Genomic DNA, 22,960 nt, shown 5'->3' on the forward strand with positions numbered 1-22,960 from the left:
GGATGGCCATGCTGCTGGAGCAAGCCCTTATTTTGCTAGCCAGAAATGCACCTCAGTGATAACCTGACCTGAGCACACTCCCCTGCACAAAAACAAAGACACTTCCTGCTCCTAAGTACTTTGCATTTATGCCAACAGGCAACGTGACTCACTCCCTTCACTTTTAAATTGTGTTTTCCCTTCAAAATAGCTCTGGCTGACCTGGTGTGGATGGATCCCTCCTGCTTCAACCTTCAACCACCCAGGCCCGTGGTGCTGCCCCAGTCCACCTGCTGGACCACCCGTGGATCTGAACTGTGCGTAACATTGAGCTGCACTGGAGTTATTTACCCTTCTCCTCACTTGTTTCATGAAGAAAAATCCGCTGTTGTGTGGCTCAGAGGTTGTTGCTGTAAAGCACTGGTGTGACTTGTGTGGCTCAGAGCTTGTTGCTGTAAAGCACTGGTGTGACTTGTCTTGCACAGCCCTGGTGAAGGTGCATGGCAGGAGGGCTCGTGGTGCCAAGGCGATTGGGCAAGCAGGGCTGAAAGCCACGCCGCGATTGAAAAGGCACCCGGCTCGCTTGGTTACTTCTCCGTTCCCTTCCTCTCTGCTATATACAATGACGTTTCTCAGAGCACATTTCCCCCAGTTACAACCTCTGCCGGCATTGCACCAGCTTTGGGTGAAGCTGTGGTGGCTGCAAAGCCATTTCCTGGAGTGGCTGAGCTCAGACTCAGTGGAGGTGCAGCAGCCACCCCATCTTCACCTGCCACTTCAGCTCTGAGACACTACGTGAGCTTTCACCTGACAGAGGGAGAAAAAGACAGAATCCAGGCAGAATTACAGAGCAGCTCCTGATGGCCAAAAAAGCCAGGGCTGCTTTTGCAGGCTGCAGCAGGCAAGGCTAAACAGAAATCAGGAGATCCTCACTGCATCCTCAATTTTTCCTTCAAAGTTGGGGTTTTGCAGCATTTTCGAGTTTGAAGGAGAGTTGGTTGGGAGGGGGTGGGGGGGTTCTTGCATAAATCAGCATCACTTGGCTTGAAAAGATGTTTTTCAGAAAAACCATAATATTCAGACCACTAAAACAAATTTGTAGACAGCTATTGATCCAGCATCTCTCGCAGTTCCCCCTTTCCCCTGCAGCTCTCACTTCAAAAAGGTCTATTTCATAAATGCACAAAATGTGGGGAGGCTTCTCCCATTCCTTCAAAGGAAAACCTCAGGGAAAGGCCTTTCTGTATATACTTTCTTGCCTACATATTTACATTTCAGTGAAGGAACTGTGCAGGTCACCCAAACTGCAAACTCTGCCAGTGACACTGCGGCTCTGCTGTTCACTTGAAACCCAGTTTTGCTTTCAAGTTCAAAATGAAATGCTTTTGTCTTCCTGCACACAGCAGCCAAACGCTCCTTGAGCCTTCTGAGGCACAGCACGTTTCCTTCTCTGGGAGAGGGGAATTTCCTCTTTTCAAAGCATCAATCCCTCTCCACACCACAGTCTATATCTAGTTACTGTATACAGTCTCTCAGAAAACTGAAAAAAATGTGAAATACGACTTGTTTGGCCACTTTGTATGTATTCAGTTGTTTTGCTCGTTGATTGTACTAGTCTAAACTTTCCTTTCCTTGCAGGGGTGGGGATAAGGACTGAAAATCATCACTTTTAAGACCAAAGGGAGCCCAGTTTCTGCTTTGCTTCATGCTCCCCAGGTGTCCATAAGTCAGCACCAAAGATTTCCACTGACTTCCCTTTGCAAAATGAGAGCCCTGCTAGTCTTTTTAGTGACTTATGCCTACTCATTCTCTTTCTTCTGCCTTATTTTTATTAGCATGCCATAGCTTTTCACGTGTAGGCAAATTGACAAAGTGTCACAGCTCCCAAGGGGCATGGGAGGAATGGAGTCATACACTGGAGAGAAGCTGTCTATAACTCAATAGTTAAAACAAATCAGAGCTTACAGGCTTATAAACATGCAAGAAACTGCTTATAAATATATAAGAAATCTGTAACTGCAAATATATCTCATTATATAGGCTATATATTGAAAATAATCCACAATATATTACTGCTATAGAATTCATAACTATACAGTTATGCAGAATGACATGATTTATAATATAAAACCCCCATGTGTTATATATGTATATGTGTATGTGTGCAATATAAACACTTTTTAAATTTTATAATACAAAACTTATATGGTTAAGACAGCTATGAGCCTTCTCTGAAATTTGTCAAAGTACTTTCTACTTGAAATCTGCTCAGCCCTCTTAATATCTAGTTTATAGTTTCAGCACATTCAGTGTGTAAGAAGTTCGCCTGTAAGTGTTTCCAGAAGCCATGTGTTTGAGCCTTATTGTTTTGTTTCTCAGACAGGAAAAGTATTGTATCCCTGGCATCCTGAGCAGCTGCTCCAGGGAGGGCGATTCCAAGATGCAGTCTTTAGCCATGCTGCCTGTCACAGCAATTTCTCCTAAGCTCCTGCAAATCACCCCATTTGTGCACAGTGCAAATGTGAAACAAAACACAAAAAGAAAGGGGGTAAAAAAAGAAAGGAAAAAAATGAGAAATGAAAAAAGAAAGAAAAAAGTAAGAAAATAGAAAGAAAGGCGGGGGGGGGGGGGGGGGCGGGGGGGGGGGGGGGGGGGGGGGAAGCACTTCAAGCTTCTGATTTTAATCTATTTGGTTTCTTTCATTACTTTTTTGCATATTTCTTCCCACCTCTCATTAACCCATTACAAAGCAGCCAAACTTGCTGAACATCTATGCTGGTGGCACAGGAGCAGAGCTGAGCTTTGATGTTGTGCTCTGGATATGTACATCTTCATGTGAGGAGCAAAACAAACCCTCTGGCATTCCTGCTCCCTAAATTTCATGCTCAGGGTGTGAGTGCTGGTCTGCATGGCACAGCAAGGCACAGGGAAGGAAGAAGCAGTGCTGTGCCCTTCAGAATTACTGCAGTGACACCACAGCCACAGAGCAGTTTTCTACCTGAAGTATTGAGGGGCTTAGATTTGGGATCATTCCCACAAATTAGAGATTTTTTTTTTTTTTTTTTTTTTTTTTTTTTTTAATGCAGGCTGTTACATCTCAGTAGAAACAGCTTTTAGAGACGTTCTCAAAGAAACCACAGACACCAAGATCATGCTGAGCTGACTCTGGGTTTCACCTTGTGGTCTCAGGGGGTGGCTTCCTGCAGGACCACAGAGGTGGGGGAAAATTGGACAAGGCAGAGAGGAGAAACTCTATAATGAATTAGTCATCTTTTGCACAAAACACAGCTACTTTATTCACAGCTGTGGTACCCTTGCAGTCTAGTCTATGCAGTTTAATCTAGGCTGTATTTGCTCTCTGGTATACAGAACAAAATAGTTTTAAAATAGCAGGGTAAAAGTAAAAAATACACAGATCATTAGGAAGAATCTGGTTTTGGTGATGAGAATAATGCCTCCACCTAAACTGGTGGAAGCTGGAGTACTATGCTGGTTAGAAAGATGGGAGCATTATCCATATGCAGCAGGATATGGAGGCTGTGGGCTATCCCAGGTCTCACTGGAATTACTATAATTCCATAGTCCTATGGAATTCCATACCTATTCCACTGCTGTAGTTTGTGTGTGATTGTCACTGGGCAGACCCCAACAGCCCCCTCACCTGCCTATTTTGTGTGCCTGCACCGAGGGCCTGCCTCAGTGACTTGGTGACGTGGGCTGCTGCAGGCTGGCAGCTTGTTTTAGGGATGAACAGCCCACGCAATGTTCACAGCATGGAAGGAAAAGACACAAATAATCCTGGTTTCGTCCCTCTCCGTCATTCAGTCTCACCTCTCAGCTGTCCCCTGCAGGACCAGGTTGTCACAGGGGTTTTGGATCTGAGCTGGCACTCACTGGGTTTAGGGGAGGATCCATCTTCCTGCTGCCACAGCCAGCTCTTCCTCTCCTGTGCTTTCTGAAGCCCCTAGGAAAAGCTTTCACAGAGACAGAGGAAAGAAGAGCAACCCTTACACCATAGTTTACTTGTCCTGATATCTGGACAATCCCGGGAATTGTTGGGACCTAAAAAAAAAAAAAAAAAAAAAACTAGCTTGATAAATTATTTTTTGCAGGAAACAAAGTTTCCTCTACATTTTATCTATTGCAATTGTAGCAGCAAATTCCATCTGTAACAGCTTCAGTGGCTGTTGCAGCTCTCCCTTCTAAGAGCTTTCATTACTAAAGCTTGCAGGGGATATTTATCACTGGATAAAACCATAAAATTCAGTGACTGCAGAACCAGAACTGGGTGACTTAGTGATGTGATTTCTGAACCTGCATCTACTGCCCTCTCAAGATATGTATTTCTTTTATCTCTTCTTTGAGGAAGCTATCTGAAAGCCACCTCAAGTGCAACTTGAGGCAGAGGTCACTATTTTTCCAAACTCTACATGAAAAATAAGATTTATTGGTTGCGTACATCTAACAAGCTGATGATACAGTGCTGGTATGAGTTGAGAAATGTTGCCCTGTGCTGGTGCTATTAAAATATTATTAACTGAAGGATACCTCTCAGTATTAAAATAGCCACACAGTTTGCTCTTTTGAAATGCCCACCTGGGGATCAGAGATATTCTCCAGGTGCTTTTGTGTCCAACACCAACACTCTGCAACAGCCTCCAGGTTTCATGAACAGCAGGTTGGCCAAGGCTGAGCAAGTGAGTTCCCTTCACTCTTGGATTTACCCCCTTCATTAAAAATCCATCTGAATCAGCAGTTCACATGTGTGTGCACGAAGCCAGCCTATAAAGATCAGGGCTGTGGGCAGGGTTTGCATCATCAGCAGCCCTCTCTGATGGAGGATCACACAGTACTGAGAGAGCTCAAAGTAAATTTTTTCAGCAAAGCCCAGGTCCAGAACAGCCTCACACACAAAACCAGAGAGGATAACGCTCTCAGAGCACGAGAGACCATTTACCAGACCCTGCCTTGCACGCTGGAGCAGGGACCATGAGCATGTGGTTTCTGGCTTGACAGGCTGCAGTTAGAGCAGGGGAAAGCCAAGCAATCAGTGCAGGCTGTGACCTCTCACACTAGGTGTGTCTTAAACACATCGCAATTATCCTGCTAATTATCTGTGAGGAAAACTGCCGCAAGGCATCCAGCCCTGCCTTCTCCTGGGAAGGGGAGAAAGTACTTGCTAGATACAAGGTATCTCACAGAATTCAACCTTTTTTTCCTATTTTCAGTGAAAGTGGAAGTCGCTGCTTCGGAGAGGTAGGACTGGACAAAAGGCTTGAGTTTCTTCGTCGTCCTCTGTTTACCTCAGTCATTAGCAGATCACCGAGGGCTCATCGGCTGAGAACGGCAGCACTTCCTTGCAAAGCAGTTTGACCTGGCTGCCACCAAGGCCTGGCTTGGGGTACCCTCCCTGCAGAGTTCTCCCGATGCACCCCTGGGCTCGATTCCAAAGCCAGGAGCCTGTGAGAGAATGTGTGGTGGGTTCTTGTGCTGTCTTCCCACAGCTGTGACCTCGTCCTGGCCTGCTTTTGATGTTGTTCTTGGGCTTATGCCCCGCTTAGCCAAGTAAAGCCAAGTCTGATTTACGAGGTGTTGGTCTTTAACAGGCTGTGGAAAAAAAAAAAAAATACCAAGGCTGAGACACTTCTCATCCCTGCTCCTTCTCCCTTCCCACCCTTGTTTGTGGGAAATAACTTACAGTATAAAATCTTGCCCTGATGCTTCTTCCATGGTCTGTTCCTTCCCCACCTGTACTTGATGCTGCTTAGAGGCCTCTAAGAGCAAAGCCTGCATTTGCTGTGCCACAGCACGGGTGTGTTATTTACTATATTGTGCTTCTGCAACATGGATTTAATGACCTGGAATGCAGAAATATTTCTCTACCACTTTACAAGAGTCATTTCGGTCTGTGGTGTTAAAAGGCACCATTTTTTACCTGGGGTTTCAGCACTGTGAGGTTCACAGTTTGCACATGGGCTAATGCACACACGAAGATGCTGAGCAGCACAGAAAGGATTGGTCTTCTGCTTCCTGGATCCACCCTCAGCTTCCACATAGTGCCAAAAGCAGGAAAGGCTTGCTTTGGCTGACAAATTGGAGGAACTTCTTGGGCACACTCTTTGATCAGGAAGGAGCACCCAGCTCGGAACAGCATGCTTTGAACAAGCAGATGAATTTTTATCTGGAGAGAGTACATGAAAACAACAACCCTGAGGAGTCGGAGGGAGCAGATCTCAGCAGAAGCTGTGGGTGCTGCACACATCAAAAGGAGCATAAACACACAAGAACCTGCTCCTTTTGGAAGCCCAGGAGACTCCAAGGGACTCCGTTGTTGTGACCACGATGCAAACCCCCCCTGGCACCATCGCTGCCCCCACAGGGAGATCCCGGCACCGCTGTGACCTAGACATTGCTCTTCCCAGCGTGTTACAGGGTGAGCACGCAGCCCTGGCCTCCCGCAGCACCAACAGCCAGCACAGCATCATTAGTGGCTCTGGCAGCCCACGGAGCAATGGAGCAATAATTGCAGGCATTATGAAGCAGCCACAGCCATGACAGGCTCAGGGGGCAGTGCCATAATCAAGGGAACGTATAGATAAGAACAATAATAGCATACGGGAACTCGGAGGAAGATAACAAGAGGGTTATTGAAATGTGCTTCGAGGAGGAGGAAGATCAGTTCAGATAGGAGGGAATCAAACTGGCATTTATTTTAATTCAAGCTCGATCTCAGCTGTAATCTGTAAATTCAGGTCTAGCTCCAACTCAGGCTACCAATAAACACATACACACCCCACTGCTTCACATATGGAATTGAGCCAGATCACTTCAGACCTCAGTTGCACTAGAAATATTTTAAAATGTGAATTTATATAAAGTTCTGAAAATATTCAGGAATAAATTTTTCTCTAGAAGGTTTTTGTGTTGCTAGGCAAAAATGCAGGAATCATTCTGATTAAACCTTAGACTCAGGGGAGAGATGATGATTTAAATTTTGATTATTGAAATACATATTTCTAAAGAGATTTTTAAAAGTATTAACAGTGTTCAGAAAATTTAAGGTTTTAACAAACAGGAAGCTACACATGAAAAAGCAGTAACATCCCTTTAACATTACACTTGTGGTCTCATCAGCTGCACTTGGTAGCAACTTGTGCACGTTTTGATTTTGGGGTGAGATGCAGCATTTTATGCCAAGCCCCAGAGCCTGCCAGGTTTTATTGTATTCCATTCACAGGGGGATACTTCTAGACAAACGTGCAGCAGAGCAGCATGAGTTCTAGAAGAACCTGCCTTAGAAAAAGGGAACAGAGGCTAGTTCCTGTGATTTTCTGGGTGCAGGTACACCTCTAGTATGATCATTTACTGCTTGCTTTCCTCCCCTTCCCCAAAAGAAACAATGTCACGTACTCAGATTCCTATAATTCGAATAACCAGGGCAGGGCCTTCCCAGAAAGAGGAGCCAAAGCACAGCCAAGCTGAGGTTAGCTCCAGCTGCACCTCCAGGACTCCCCATCCATCCCCCTGCCGGGAAACTCAGAGCCTCTTCCCCAGCACTCGGGTGGGCCAGGAAGCAAGGAAGCCTTTACTACGGCAAAGCCAAAGAGTCGGCGAGTGTGGAAACTGCGGCGGAGGTTCAGAGAGAGTTCAGGGCTGGAGTTTTTTGCAGGAGGGGCGGCCCCGGCGCGGCTCGGCCCCGCTGGGCAGCCGAGGAGCTCCGCGGGGCCGCGCCGAGCGCCGCCCGCGCCCGGCCCCAGCCGAGCTCCGCAGCCGCGCTGCCGGCTCCTTGCTGGCCCCAGGGCGAGCTGCTGGCACTTGAGGGGTGTGGGGCAAGCGGCCAGGGGTGTTGCTGGGGTTTTTATTGGAGTTTTTTGGTGCTGTGGCCGATGAGAGCGCCGGTGCCTCGCCCGCGGTGTTTCCTGCGCGCTGCCGCCGCCCGCCCCGCAGCGAGCGGCTTTGCGAACGAAAGCGCTTTTCAGTAATCTGCCGGGATTCCACCCCCCAGATGCAGGGCAAGAGTTTTTAAAAAGGAATATATTGGATTATTTAGGTCGGCGTTAAGCTGCTTTATTCCTTTTGTTCTTCTGTTCCCGAAGAGATCCTGTTGTAGTGCTCGCAAAGTGTAACATACTGTATCAGAGCATCGGTCCTGTTGAGTTGTCTTAGTGAAAACCTCTGGCGCTGCTCAGACAAAAATTGCTCTCTATTAAAATAATCTGAGTTGTGCTGGGTTTGTGCTGTTGCAGCTCTGAAACAACACCAAAAACAATTTAGTTTGCAGAGCACAGCAGGCTTCATAAAGGTCCAGCAGTGCTTTGTTGTGCCATTTCTCTCGTTTCCTGCTGTAGAGAATAAGTTACATGTAGAAATGGCTCTTGAAACTCTGTAGAAAAAAGGGTAAATCGTATTGTTATGCAGTACAGCAGTAGGCCCATCTAGATAATTTTGTGTTTCACTATATAATTATAAAACATGGGTAGATATCTTCTACAGAGATCTGAAACACTGAACCCAAAGAGCATCTGTGCAGGTCTACTATGCCAAGATAAAATTTTCCCAGGGGAAAAATATGAATTTCAGATGATTTCTTTTCCCCCACTTTTTTTGTAATTACATATTTACTACTATAATAGTTACTTATTATTTAAAATACATTTAATGCCATTTAAGATAAAATATGCAGCTTGAAACCAAACATATAATTTGTGTCTTCAAAGACAGCAGTACCAGACTGCTCCTATGAATTATACAATGAAATGGGCTACAATGATTTAAAGTTTCTATCACAATTGTTTCTCATTTACCAGTGATTTTACACATGAAGAGGTGTGTTAACTGAACTGAATGATCAAATGCATCTTTTTACATCACCTGAACAGTGAGTCCCTTCTGCTTTAATAGCAGATGCTGTGCTCTTTCACATGATATGTGAGATTCAGTTGACTCTATCTTTTCTGGTGGGGAGCCTTGGGGGTGAATAAAGCAGAGTTTTTCTTGTTTAGTTCAAATCACTGAATATTTGTCTCCAAAGTGACTTCTTTCAGCATTTAGGATGAGGTCTGTCCCGAGTGGTGAAGGACAATTCCCTGAGCTTACATGGTGTTTGATGGGTTTTCACAGCAATCTTAATTTCACAGCAATCTTAACGCAAGAGTGATTTGCGTGACGTCCGTTCTCTCTTCCACACATCCACTCAAGGTGACCTTAGAGGGGCTGCACACATCTGGATGAGTGCCAGGGAAACACTCACACAGCTGGAGACGTGCTCAGGACCCTTCAGTCCCTCCTGCTCCTTGCATTGCTCCTGTCCTGGGACATATTCCATCCTTGAAATGTATCCCAGTGAAGAACATTGATAAAAACCAGCCTGACTGGGGAAACACATCTGCCATTTTTCATTTGTGACAGACATCAAAGAAAAGTGACTTCAGCTGGGCTGAGATGTTCAAGGACTGACATTGATTCAAGGAAAGCAAATCCTTAAAGTAAATAAGAATCAGTGGGTTTTATTCCATGATATTTAAAGCAAAGAATCAAACTCATAAAGTGGATTGTAGGGAAATTGCAGCTGGAACAAACCCAGGCTTCATCTAACCTTCATCTCAAAACAAGGTCAGCTGTGAGGTCAGGCCTGCTCACTCAGAGCTTTATCTGTCCTTGATATGGCATTTTAAATAGGTCAGCAGAACATTCCTTGTGCCTGTGCTGACACCCAGCAGTCCCACCCTGCATCACATCACCGCAAACTCTGCAGCTGTTGACCTTGCCAGCAGATGCCACTGCAGGGAATTTGTTGTAAAATACATAAAACAGTCAAGATTAGGACTTTTTGTTACTTGGTACGTCACGGTGCCTACCCAGCAGCTTTCCAGAATTGCTTAAATCAAAAGATGGTGACTGGGAAAAAACACCTAAGTCCGGTGTCACTGTCCCCCCTCTCAGGGGACTGAGTTCTGGGGTTGGTGCAGAAACCACAGCAAGGCAAAGAGAGGCTGGCCATGACAGATGCTGGAGGTCACTGCATTTAACCATGCCAGATGGACAGTGAGGGACACCACAGAAACCTCAAGGAACAGCCACACTTGGAGCATCCTGCCTACAGTTTGTGCTGCCCAAATCCTCGGAGACCTGCCGGTGCTCAGGCAGCCTGAAGTATCACAGAACCATGGAATAAGCTGAGTTGGAAGGTATCCATCAGGATCACTGAGTCCAGCTCCTGCTCCTGCACAGGACATCCCAAGAATGCCACTCTGTCTCTCAGCTCCTTCCTTAAGGAAGGGACTAGGAGAGGGTTTGGGGTTTCTGTTAGCTTCTTTCTGAAGTTTCACTGTGAACTGTTGGTTCTTGATACAAGAAAGCTGGCCAGGCACACACATGGAAATCCAGCAATCAGCAGGCACCAGCAGCCACCTCTGGGGAAGGTCAGGCCCCACCTCTGCTGGAGCATTTTCCTGCTGGGGCTCTCAGTCTCTGCACACCCTGGCACTGCTCAGAGCAGGAAAGAGCAGTGCTGACAGTAAACTGTCCAGACAATGCACGTCTGTCCCTGAAGAGGTTGTGGGAGAGTGGTGGAAGAACCCATCTGCTTTTCTTGGCCTACGTTCTCTGGAGACAGACACCGACAGGAGCAGCCCAGCTGCTGCAACACTCCTGCCTGCTGCCAGCTCAGCAGCCTGAGAAGCCTTGATAAGGCTCAAAATGCTGTGTGGGGCTTGGCAGTGGTGGCCTGTGACTTATCCAGGCAGCAGCACTCCAGCAGCCAGGCAGGAATCACCACACACCAGCCTGCCCCAGCTGCAGCAGCACCTTGGCTTTGTTTTGAAATGAGAAACATTTTCATGTGGCTGTGGTGTGGTGGGAGATCAGGTGTGGTGGGTGACGTGCTGTGATAAAGGCTGGGTGATGTAGACCTGCAAATTGCAGAGCAATGGTTAAGGGATCACTGCTGCTGAGGAGAGTGGTGGTGAGCACAGGAAAACAAGACCCACCTTAGAAAGGGGAATAGGAGCTAGATGGATCCTTAAACAACAAGGTGTCCACACAGTCCTGGACAGCCTCTGGACTGAGGGAGCCTACCAGTTTCTGAAGGACGTGGAGAGGGACGCAGGAGAGACACACTCACCTCCCAGCAGAAGTTTCTACCCCAGGTTCCTGGATTTTTCAGAAGGGAATTTCTCTGCATGTGCATCCACAGGAGTCCACTCCTTGTGTAAGGAGCTTATTTTCCTTTGTAATCCCCCTGATCTCGAGTTAAATGATGAAAACCTCCTTGCAACAGCACCCAGACCACCCACCAGCAGCACAGCAGCCAGGGAACTGGAACAAATCCCTTGGCATAAAGAGCCCAAAGGCTCTTCTTGAGCATTGCTCCTCTGTTGTCAAGCCAGAGTATGAGAGGGGTGAAGCCTTCATCCTCTGGAGATGCTGTTTCTCTCCAGTGCTTTGTCCAGGCTGGGCAGTTTAGAGTTGGAGACCTAACCAAGATGGGAAAGCTGAGATGGTGCCAGTCCCTCCTGGAGCTGTAGGTTTCCTTTAGGGCTACCAGCATGACCCTTGGCATCTATAGCTCATGACTTTTTCCTGTTCCCAAGATGCTTTCTTCCAGATACAGGAAAAGAAAATGTTCCCTCTCCCTCAGCACTGCTCCTGAGTTACTCCTCAATCTCTCCATGGTCAGAGCAGACTTTTAGGCAGATGAAGATGGCATCTGTCCTGCAGCAGGGTGCAACCCCCAGCACACCCCACTGTGTAGCAGCACCAACATTCACCTAACAAATAATCTTTCCTGTCAGCAACAACCCTCACTTCACCAACTCCCCAGAGCCTTTTTGCCCTTCCAGCCTCAAACTCCACTGGCCGTGGGCTGGTGTCACCTGCACATCTCTATTCTGGAAACATGGGCAGGGTTAGGAACTCACAAGACAATTTTCTGCTAACTTTAACTCTGCGTTTGTGGCACACAAAGGTGTTGCCTTATGGCAGGAAATAACTCAAACCACAGAAATATTTCCTTCTCTTTCTTTTTCTCTTGAAATTTCAGCAGCAGGTTTTGGGCTCAGCCCCTCAGAAATGTAGAAGTGGCACTCTCAGGTTTGTGCTGGAAGGTAAAATGCATACATTTTTACTGGGTTTCAAAGATATACTTGATATATATATCAAAGATATATTTGATATATATCAAATAACAATTTGAAAGATTGTTATTTTTGCCCTTCAGAAAATTCTACCTGAATGCAACACCAAGACCTGTGGTCAAGAGCCACTCAGTCACTGGAGAAAAACAAAAGAAACAGAGGAATCATTTAATAAAATCCCTTAGAAGAATGAGTGCACTTGAGCAGAGCCATCACTAACGTGCACCACCTGCACATTTGGCAGAACTGAAGCAGCAGATGCAGATTTTTCTTTTTCCCCCAGCAACTATTGCTGTTCAGTGGTGCCCTTCCATCACCACTTTTTGTTTTAACAGCTCTTTTGGAACACGACACCGTATCTGTGCATGCTCAACATGAATTTTGGTCCACAAGCAATGCAGACTAAAGACACAGAGTCCATCTGGCTGCCCACAGACAGAGTTCTCTCATCTGCATCTTTTTGCACTTGAAATAAGTGGAATTGTTAATCGTGGGCTTAAGTAGGAGTTCAGATTTATGGATGAAAAGCCTATCAAGAATTAAATTACCTTGCTAGACTAAGAAAATAACAGATGCTGATGCAAGGAGTGGAAAACCACGAGTTTCTTGTGATATCCCCTATGTAGTTTGCTAGGAATATTTAACCTGAGTATGGAAAATTCCTTTTATATTGTAACCCTCACAAGCAAAGCTTTGCTTTTGAATGAGACCAAAAGAATCAGATCCTCTAATCAAAATCTCTCTATTGCCACAATCTACTTTGTGTTCTTGCATGGATTTTCTTTGGACAAATATAGCAGAAATGTGGGCATGGATGGGTCATGCAGGGAAACTCCACTCATTTCCACTATTTTCTGTGAAAAGCACAACATAAGAGAGAAGCTGGGAAGCTACAGTGATATTAATAATTTCTTGTAAGAAAAAAAAGGATGACATTTTCCTTACTCCTGTCTTGGTCCAACACTGCCAGTGATCCTGTTGTCTCTGTATCCCACACAGACTGCCATCTCATCAATCCTGTTTTATCCTGAGACCTTGGAAAGATTTTTGGTCAGTTAATTTTAAACAGAATCTCGTGTGTTTGGGAACAGGGATACAGGGATCATGCACAGAACATTTTCTCCTAATGAGCCCATTGTACTTTTCCCAAAGCTGGTAGAGTGTAATCACACACACATTACAATTTATTCCTTGGTTCCCACAGCCCTTGTTTTTCTTCTTCCTCAGCTCCAGCTATTTTACACCTTTCCCATGACACAGCACAACACTGGGCATTGTGTCTGGAGGGGAACCACCCTGCCATTTGCTGCCGCCTTCACAGGGGGATTTCCCAGCAATAATTTACTTCCCAATACAATCATCTGAACAACACTCCAGCCTGAGCAGTCCTGAGGGGTATTCCAGAGGATTTTATTTTTAAGCTGCATCCTTGGTGCTGAAGTACTTGGGTGTTTGTGCTGCTGTGCCCTGAGGCTTGCCAGGTATTTTTCCTGCTTGTCCAATGGCAAAGAGCATTATGCCAAGCAGCACAGTCCTGCCTCGTGCCCTCCATAGCTCCAGACAGACTATTTTGCCATTCCTTCCAGCATCACTGGTTTTGGATAACAGCTGAAGAAGATCCTCTTGTGGTGGGAAGAGGATGAGCACACCACTAACAGAGGATTGCTTGTAAAGCCCCATCAACTCCCAGGGAGGAACAGCTCTTCTGGAGCCTAAACCTAATTACTGACAGCCAATAACCCAGATCACCTGGGCCAAGTGTCCTGGTTTAACCTCAGCTGTCAGCTGAGTACCACACAGCTGCTTGCTCATTCCTCCCCCAGTGGAATGGGGAGCAGAATCAGGAAAAAAAACGTAAAAAACCCTGAACTCATGGGCTGAGATAAGAGCAGTTTAATAATTGATAGTGCTACTACTGCTAATGGAGAGAGAAACAAACACCAAGGGAAACAAGGGAGGCACAACACAAAAACCTTCTCAACAGGCAAGTGAGAGGATGCTAAGGGAGAAGAGTTAGGAAGCCTGGAGGAAAAACATGGATCCATATGCATGTGCCTACATTTAAAGATGAATTTAAGGCTTAAAAGACCATGAACGGTCTGAACAGCCACCCCCTGCCCCTTCTGAAGCTGTTTTAAGAGTAAAATCACCTTGGAAATTGTTCTCCAGATTTGGAAGGAAACAGTTCCATTAACAGTTCATTAGCAGTGATGTTTTCAGCTGCTCCAAGGCGTATTTTCAAGAGGAAGAACTGAAATTTGCTGGAAGATGAAATCTATATGAAGTTCACAACATTCAAAAGGACTGTTTCTAAGTCAGTTTGCAATACAGAATCTCAGTCTGGCTGTGATGCATCTGTGCAGCACTTCAGTGAAGTTTTCCTCTGGGAGCATTAGCCTTGGCAATGACATTAAAAATCCCCTCTGAGAAAACTTTGTAATGGGAGCATTTTTATTTTCATTCCCTTTACAGCAGACCTGTGGCCATTGCTGGGATTCTAGTGAGGAACCTCTCCCTAAAAAGGAGTTTCCCTTACCTGTTGCAAATTTAGTGCTACTGAATCTCAGCAGCAGAGCTCCAAATTCCAAGGCTTGCAATGGCTGCATCCCCCTGCAATGCCAGCTCCAAACTGCACCAGCTGGAGGTGCCATCCAGCTCTCAAAAAGGAGCCCTGACTCGTCAGTAACTGCTGCTTATTTATCCAGTATCTCTACCTCAGCTATTCAGCAGATCACCAGTAAAAAAAAAAAAAAAACAAAACAAAACAAAAAAAAACCAACAAACCAAACAAACAAACAAACAAAAAAAAAAAAACCCAAAAAAACCAAAAAACAAAAAACCAAAAAAAAGGTACCCTTTCCTGCAGTTCACATTATATTTTATTGCTTAAAATATTTTTCACAGATGCATAAAAATGCTGGGCAGTATTTACTAGATTGTAGTAACTACAATACAACTACATCTGATAGCTGGGAACATTTCAGACTAAAAAACCCCCAAACTAGCATTGACTTCAGAGAAGCTGAGAATTCTCAGGGCTTGAACATGTGCAATGTTTTTCTCCCTGATAGGTGAGAGTTATACAGGGAAACCTCATGATTTGGGTCCAGTAAACAAATCACAAACCCTTTTGCCTTTAGAGTAACACAGAAGGTAAATTTGGTCTTTTTATTGACTTATTTGCTCTAAAGGTTGCAGGCTGACACCGAGGAAGGGCAATGACTTCGTGGCCATGAAGCTGTCCTTCAGCAGATGCATAAAATGCAATTATTGCACAATGGAGCTGCCCAGATTTCCTGGTGGTGCTCAGGGCTGCAGGGCCAGGCTGTGCTGGACCCTGCAGTGCCCAGCCCCAAGCCATGCCCCTGCCAGGCTCTGCCTCCTCCCCTGAACTCATCTCCTTTGTGCTAGTCAGATACGTCAAAGGCGTGATTATGGTTATGCAGTTCACCTCTAATGCAAAACAAAGGCATAAAAGTCAAAAGTAATGCAGCAAGAAATTGCAGTCATTTTGAAGTGCTCATTCCCCTTCTCCTCCTTTGCCTTTCCTCACACACAGTGCTTGGGAACACACAAAACCAGATGCTCCAATCAACATCAATTGTTTTGACCATGCTAAGTCTGCCACCATCTTTGAAGCCTTTTGCAACTCCACTCCTTCATTTTCAAGGAAGGAATTTGCATTTTTGGCTGTCAAAACCCCTCTCTTGTGGAGTCCTCTGTTTGCCTACCACTGCTGTGGACTTGTGACTTCTCTACCTATTAACCCAATTCCAGCCCTAAGCCAACCAATGAACTGCAGAACTGCCACGTTTTCAGCTTGCAAGTGATTTTGTAAAAGCCCTCAGTGTGCTTTTATTTAACTTTTTAAAGTCATTAATTTAAAGAGAACTTGAAAGCTGGCATTGGTACACAGTGTGTTGCCCTTCCTTGTAGTCTGAGATCTCTGTGGGCAGGTGACCTTGTGAAGATTTGGGGTAAATTTGTCACCACAGCTCCACAAAAGCTCTCCTGACTCCAGAGTACCTGAGAAGAGTGTTTAAATCTCTGAAGGATTTTGTTTCCCCCCGTGGAACACAACAACCAAAGGGAATTTTAAGGCCTCAGCAATGCTGCCTCCAAAAATATCTCCAGCACTGCCCAGGTTAGGGGATACTCAGCAAAGCTGGAGACTGGGGTATCACTTACTCTTCTCTTTAATAACAGGCTTTAGGGTGAAAAGAAAAAAGGTGACAAGCAGTGGATTTCCTTTCTCTGCTGGACTAAGGCCTGCTGACAACCAAAGGCTGAACCTGCATCCATGGCTTCCTGCACTCTCCCTCTGGGACACAGAATTCAGCAGGCACTGCTCCTCCCATCTCTCTGAACTTCCAGGGCCCAACAGGACTGAGCTGCCCAGCTTCCCACTGCTCCTGGGCGTGGTGTCACCTCCTCCTCCCTTCCTAAGGTCACAGAACAGCCAACCTCAGTTTTCTGAGTGCCCAACTCCTGCTTCAAGTCACTTTTGGGAGGTGGAACACGTAACTGGCTCTGTGACTGACACACTTTTCTAATAAGAAGGAAAGTAAGAGTAGGCTGTAAAAAGCTTCTCACCTCTGAGAATCCAAACACTGGCTGCTTTTCTGTCTTCACTCACTCTGAACACTGGCAAGGCTTTTTCACTTACCCCATAAACTCCTTGATAGAGCAACTCCATCAGCACTGGGCTCCCTGGACCCCTCTCAGCTTCCTACACTGCAGGGCCAACCTGTGGGACTGAGAGCCAAGCAGAGCTTTTCTCATCAGCAGAGCAAAGATTAAAAACTGAGCTGGTTTTTGATGCTCACCTTTGAGGCAGAATTAGCCTGGCATTGGCAGAATGAAAGATTTCAGCCTAAAAGCCACGAAAAATTCTGTTTCTCAGCTTCTCCAACCACAAGGCTTCCAGGCAGTGACAGACAGCCCCAGATGCAGTCAGGAGGCATTTATGAGTGTCTGCACCCCCTTTTCCTCAGGAGGGCTTTTGGGGCTGGTTCTGCAGCATCACAGAGCTCACTGAGCTACGTGGGGTCTAACGGGCTTCAAAATAACAGGACTGGGGAAAAAAATGTCAAGTAGCAGAAAATTTACCTTCAACACAGAGGTAATTTTTTTTTAAACTTCCTAGCCTTTGAAGGCTGCTTGTCCATCACACAGACTGCCCAGAAAGCCTGACTATCTCAATTTATGGATTCCATCAGCATCCAGAGTAGGTTTAAAAGGTGTTTGTGTTTTCCACCCTCCTGCAGCCCTGTTCATTCCAGCAGCATCCTTCCCTGCAGCTAGCCTGAACACTTCCAGAATTCCCTACACTTTCTCTTCTTGTACCCACTTCCTCACTACTTTTTTTTTTTTTTTCCCCCCTCTGCCTTTGTCAGCAGGACAATTCCCACAGACTGCAAGGAAAAGCAGTTCAGCACACTTCCAGCACAGACAACTTCATTGCTGATTTGGTGTTGTTCAGGGAATAGCTGGGGACCTAAGTGGCTCCAGCTGTTAGGTGATAAAAAGTTACATTAAAGATGGTGAGCATCAGGTGACGATGGGAGATCACTTCCAACTCTACAGTGCCTGAGCAGCTGAGGGAGAGACCTGCAGTCACAAGTGACATTGTCACACAGGTGACAGCTCTAAAACGGGCTGAGAAGGTGGTGCCCATCACTGGGTAACAATGATGGCAAAATTAAGCATCTCAGAGATGTCAGCTTGCAGCTGCCACAGCCAGAGCAGCAGCACACCCAGCTGCAGCAGCTGAACAATTTATCAGCAGGACATGAGAATAATACTCACTGAGATCCAGGACACAGAGTTCTACAATGCAAATGTTAGAAAGCACAGTTATATAATGACAGAGCTCAACTGGGATCCAGCTGTAAAAGAGAGGCAGTTTCCAAAGCTCCTTCACTTCAGCATCACTGTGACAACCAACTACCCAAGGAAGGCCCCGTGCAAAGATTTTGATCACCAGGTATCCTGCAGATTGTAAGGTTTGCCTGAGCTTTTCCCACATCCAGAACCACCCCTCCTCTGCTGTATCTTTGAAAATTACATCCATTTCTATTCTACACGTTTTTAATGAAGATTATAAACCTGAACCTATAAACATGAATATATCTCCTGATGTATCAATTTCAAGAGTCTCAGGTGACCATTTCCACAGTGTTAAAATAAATATTAACTCCTGGTAGGCCCTCAAGGAGGCTGACTTAAAATCATGCTCTTCTGAATGTGCAAACGCATGTTGTGACAGCACTGATTTAACATACAACTACTCTCTTCCTCAAGACCCCCCAAACAGCATGCAAAAGAAACCTCAATTTCCCAAAATCATCCCTTAAGACACACAATGTAAGTGATCTTTAGCCTATTCTTCAAGAACTTTGAACTGGCCCCAGTTCCTCCAAAATCACTTTTCCCTTTTTACCTTCTCTCCATCACCTCCTGCCCAGCAACAGCCTACAGAATCAAGAAAATTTTACAGCTTCAAAAGGAATTGTTAAATCTTTGGTAAAAAAACAGTTTGGGGAAATTTTTTCTTGCTTCCCATCTTGTTCACCTACTAAAAACTGAGGGAATCTTCTTGATTTCGCATTTTCTCTGTATGACTAGATGTAAAAGACATTGGCAAGTAATATTCAGCACTGGAACTGGGCCCAGTTAAACATTTTGAGAAGAGCCCATGGCAATCCCCACTTGGATCAACCACAGACCATCTCCCTCCCTTTCAAGACACAACTTCAAAAAGCAGCTACCATCCATCTCTTGGCACTGATGGGCTGAGTTGGTAACACTGTTAGGACATTTAAATCAGAAACATTTACACTTGGTGCCTAAACACTGCCCCAAGAACAGCAGACCATTTTAAAATCTAGTGATAATTTTATTTGAAAACCCCAAACCTTTATAACTCTCTAAGGTTGGTGCTGAACTTTACACTGGGACCAAGGTTTGCCAAACAACAGCAGCAGTGATGTCAAGCTAGGGACATTTGAACAGCTCTGCTCAGTATTTTGCTGTAAGATAAATTGAGCAAACTGTCCTCAGTGCACAGAAACCTCTAATGATCTGCCATGGTAGACCATTGCTTTATTACCAGTATTGAAAATAAGTCATGAACATAAAAGCAGCAAGAGAAGAAGTCAGACTGGCTGCAATTATTTCCCCCCCAGTCTCTCCCTCTCCCTCCATGTTCTCCGTGGATACAGAGACCAAAGTGTGTATGTGCCATGTGAGAATGTAAATCACATCACACATTTGAAATTAATTTTAATTTATGTACAGGAGTCACCGTTCATGAACGTACACAGTCCCTGCAGTTACATTCTTTATAAGGTCAAGTCTTCACTGTTCTCTACTGGATCTTCTGATTGAGAAATAGAAAGGAGAGGTGGAATCAAGGAGTAAGGAATGTTCACAGTCATTAAAAATTTGGGGACTTTGAGTAGTAAATCTCAGAGAGTCTTCTATGAGGTTCCAGAAATAAATGGTGGCAACGTGTATATATTGCAATTTTATTTCATTCGCTCAAACAAAACGTTAGCATGTAAGAAATTTAAAATGACACAATATGATAAAAATAGCAGAGAATGAACTGAGAAACTAAAAAGAAGGTAAACCTAAATGCATGAAAAGTCAACATTCATTAGTGAACAGCTTCAGTCTTTGATTGACACTTGGTAACTTTAAAACAAGGAACTGGAAATCATTGTGACTGTCTGAAGAGATTTCAGCACCAGCACTAAGGGTTTTACATTCAGTTGGTTTGCGGTTGACTCGGTAGCCACTCGTCTATAGTGCAGGTTTATCACAGGTCAGATCACAGTGTTGAGGAAAGCAACGCCCTCCTGGCATTAGGAAGGATCCCTTAAACTGCCCTCAGCTTAAGACATCCATTGTACAAAAGCACAGAACCACCACAATATGGTTTTTAAAGGACTTAGTCAGTAAGCAAAATAATCGTAGCTTCTGCAGTTCGTTTTCAATACTGAAATCTCTGGAAACGGTGCAACTGTCAGTAGGTCAGGAAATGTCTACAGTAATCTTTAATTCAATCCAATTTCCTGGAAAGAACCAGTTCTGCAGGTTGGGATAACAGAAAGTATGTATGTAGAAGCAGCACAAAAAGACAACATCTGTTCCTTTTTCTTTTAAACAGAAATCATGTTAATTGTAGACCAAGGCACAAAACGTTTAGTGCATAAGCCAGTTCCTTGCACAATCTAGAAGTTCAGCCTTTAATTTTGGACCACTTATAGCCATCCATGCTATTCCACTAGGTAACTCCTGAACCCTCCTAGAAACGAATCAAACGTGATTTCTGACAAGGGTAAACATCCTCACTGCTCAAAAAGTCTGTGTAAAACAAAAAGCTACATCAACAAAGATGAAAATGCCTCCTCTTGTTTTGAGAAAAACAGTACTTGACAAGCTTACTATGGATTTTTTTTCTTTTTAATGCCTTCAATAAATGCATGCAGAAAAGTGATGTTATTTCTCCTCTTTATTTAAAAAAAAAAAAAAAAAAAGTAATTAGGCAATGTTTCCAGTGTCGTCTTCCCTTAGAATCTGAACCTATAAGATCAGGCAATGTTTGAATGGGAATAAGATTTCCTATTGAAGCCTTTCTGAAGCTGTTAAGTTCTGTTTGCTTTGGTGTTCAGCACTCTAGACAGTCTGTTATTGAAAGCATCTGTGCCACGAATGGAGCTGCCTGTACTTGTAAGCAAATCTCTCCACAAGTTGTAAGTAAACTTTTCTTCTGGATCAGCACAGATTCCAAAGCAAACATGGCTTAGAAAAATGGACAATGCAAGGAAAAAGGAAGATTTTGATCCATATTCTTTGTCCAAAGCACAACAAAGCCAATTTGCGGAATTTCTATTCCACTGAACTTTACCACATTAAAAAAACAAAAAACAAAACAAAAAAAATTAAAAATTTACACTCATAAGATTGAAAACCCTGGGAAAGAGAGAAGTATCACCTCCCCTAAAAATGATTCTCAAATTGTTGAGCAAAACCAATAGCATACCATTGCTATTTTTCAGGGTTTGTCTGGTGTGGAGCCATGGGGTTTTTTTGTTGGTTTTGAGTTTTTTCAGAAAGGAGGGTGGCAGATAAATTAGGAGGAGAAGGGGCCATTTACTGTGACCTGATCGTTCTCAGGTAACTCCTGCTGTTCTTTTCCATTAAACAACCAAAAAAAAAAAAAAGGAGTGAAGCAGAGGGTCATGGTGAAAAGGTGAAGGACAATGCACTTACACAGGGCATCCTCAGCAACTCAGATGCCTACAACGTTTTTTCTCTCACCGAGAAACGAGTTCGGTTCACCTGGGAGTTTCAGAACCATTATTGGAAGTTATTACTGAATTTCAAATAGAAAACTGAAAAAAGATACAAAAGGATCAAGTACCTGGTTCCATTAACATGGTTACTGATAAAAGTCATGTTTTCCTCATTATTACACATGCATGTAAGATGAAGAAAAAGTGTAGAAAGTAATAAAAATGTGTCACCTTCCCCCTCCCTCTTCCCACATCTTCCTGGGCATAAATTAAGCCTTACAAATGAAAAGGCTACTCTGTGACATGCAATTTTTCTTTTAATTAAAAAGCTGGCTGTGTTGTGTTACATTACAAAATGTCCACATGCATAAATCTAAAAAAAGCCCCAAAATCTACTGTAAATCTACAACATACTAATGATTTACATTTGACTGCTGATTCGCTTTATGTCGAAGTCTTAGATTTGGTAAAGCATCGTAACAATGTAGGAAGGCATCTACATCTTTAAACTCTGGACTGTATTTGCTTTTTTTTTTTTTTTTTTTAATTTTCCTAGAAAATTGCATGAAGGCTAACTAGAGAGGCTTCCTATCATAAAATTCCAAAATCTTGATATGCCATCACCGTCTAGGTCACCCTTACCTACAAATATTGCCCTTTAAAAGCACGTGTCTCTAATTGCTCCTTGTCTCGTGAACCGAACTTCTACACATCTGATCTTTTAAATTACTCATGGAAATATCAGATATGATAGGAAGACAAACCTGAGATACATTTGAAGTACAACAGTATAACTTGCTAACTCCTTCATTAATAAAGAAAACCTCTCTGAAAAGCCTTCCCAAGCTTTTCCCTGTTTGTTTTTTTTTTTTGTCTTAACAACAAATTCTGAAACATGTGCAATTTTATCTTGACATGAGTAGACTTCAAAGCACTGTGATCTTGTCTGATAGATGTAGGAATTTCTGCATAATCATTACAGTAACTTTAAGAGTCTTTTCCACCCTGCTGTAAAGGTCAGAAAAAAGCTGCAAACTAGGAGGGGAATAGCATTATCACCAGAGTGATGTGTCTGAAGCTTTTCAGAATAGGTTGTTTCTCCCTCCTTCCAGGTGTCTGTCTGTCTGTCTCCGTTTTCTTCTAACAGCTCACAAAACGTAGTCAGTTTTATATCAAGTTAAAGAGTCACATCGGCTTAGCACGAGTCTTTCTATGCAGTATTGGACTTGCTGAGCTCCTGCCTGATAGCTGCAGAGACAGAGACAGGGTTAGCACATCAAATAAAGCATTCCTTACTGGGCAGCAAGCTGGAGCACACAACTGACCCCTCAGAGCAGGCTCACCCTGCTCTCACAGCATGAAGAACCAACACCTAAGGCAGCCCTGTGTGGCTTCAGACAAGTGGCATTATCAACCAGCCACTACCTTCTTTTTTTTTTTTTCCTGTAAAATTTTTGTTAAAATCTTTATTTCTAGTTCCTACCTACAGTAAGCCCGTGGGAAACACCACCATTGGGATTTTCAAAGAGTGTAAGTAAGGGCTCA

The 22,960-nt window shown here is 44.3% G+C and overlaps 1 protein-coding gene across 12 annotated transcripts in view; it reads right to left on the reverse strand.

Annotated features, from left to right (window-relative positions):
- Positions 1 to 19,630: 19,630 nt before the first annotated feature.
- ENAH (ENAH actin regulator) overlaps positions 19,631 to 22,960 on the reverse strand; it is a 91,943-nt gene continuing 88,613 nt past the window's right edge. For all 12 annotated transcript variants that reach the window (XM_041425079.1, XM_041425075.1, XM_041425073.1 and 9 more), the window contains one exon: positions 19,631 to 22,663. In XM_041425079.1, the coding sequence (XP_041281013.1) occupies positions 22,626 to 22,663 (38 nt within the window). In that variant the 3' untranslated portion in view covers positions 19,631 to 22,625. The remainder of the gene's footprint in view (positions 22,664 to 22,960) is intronic.

This window comes from Onychostruthus taczanowskii, unplaced genomic scaffold, assembly GCF_017590055.1.
Source record: "Onychostruthus taczanowskii isolate IOZ18803 unplaced genomic scaffold, ASM1759005v1 scaffold87, whole genome shotgun sequence".
Lineage (NCBI taxonomy): Eukaryota > Metazoa > Chordata > Aves > Passeriformes > Passeridae > Onychostruthus > Onychostruthus taczanowskii.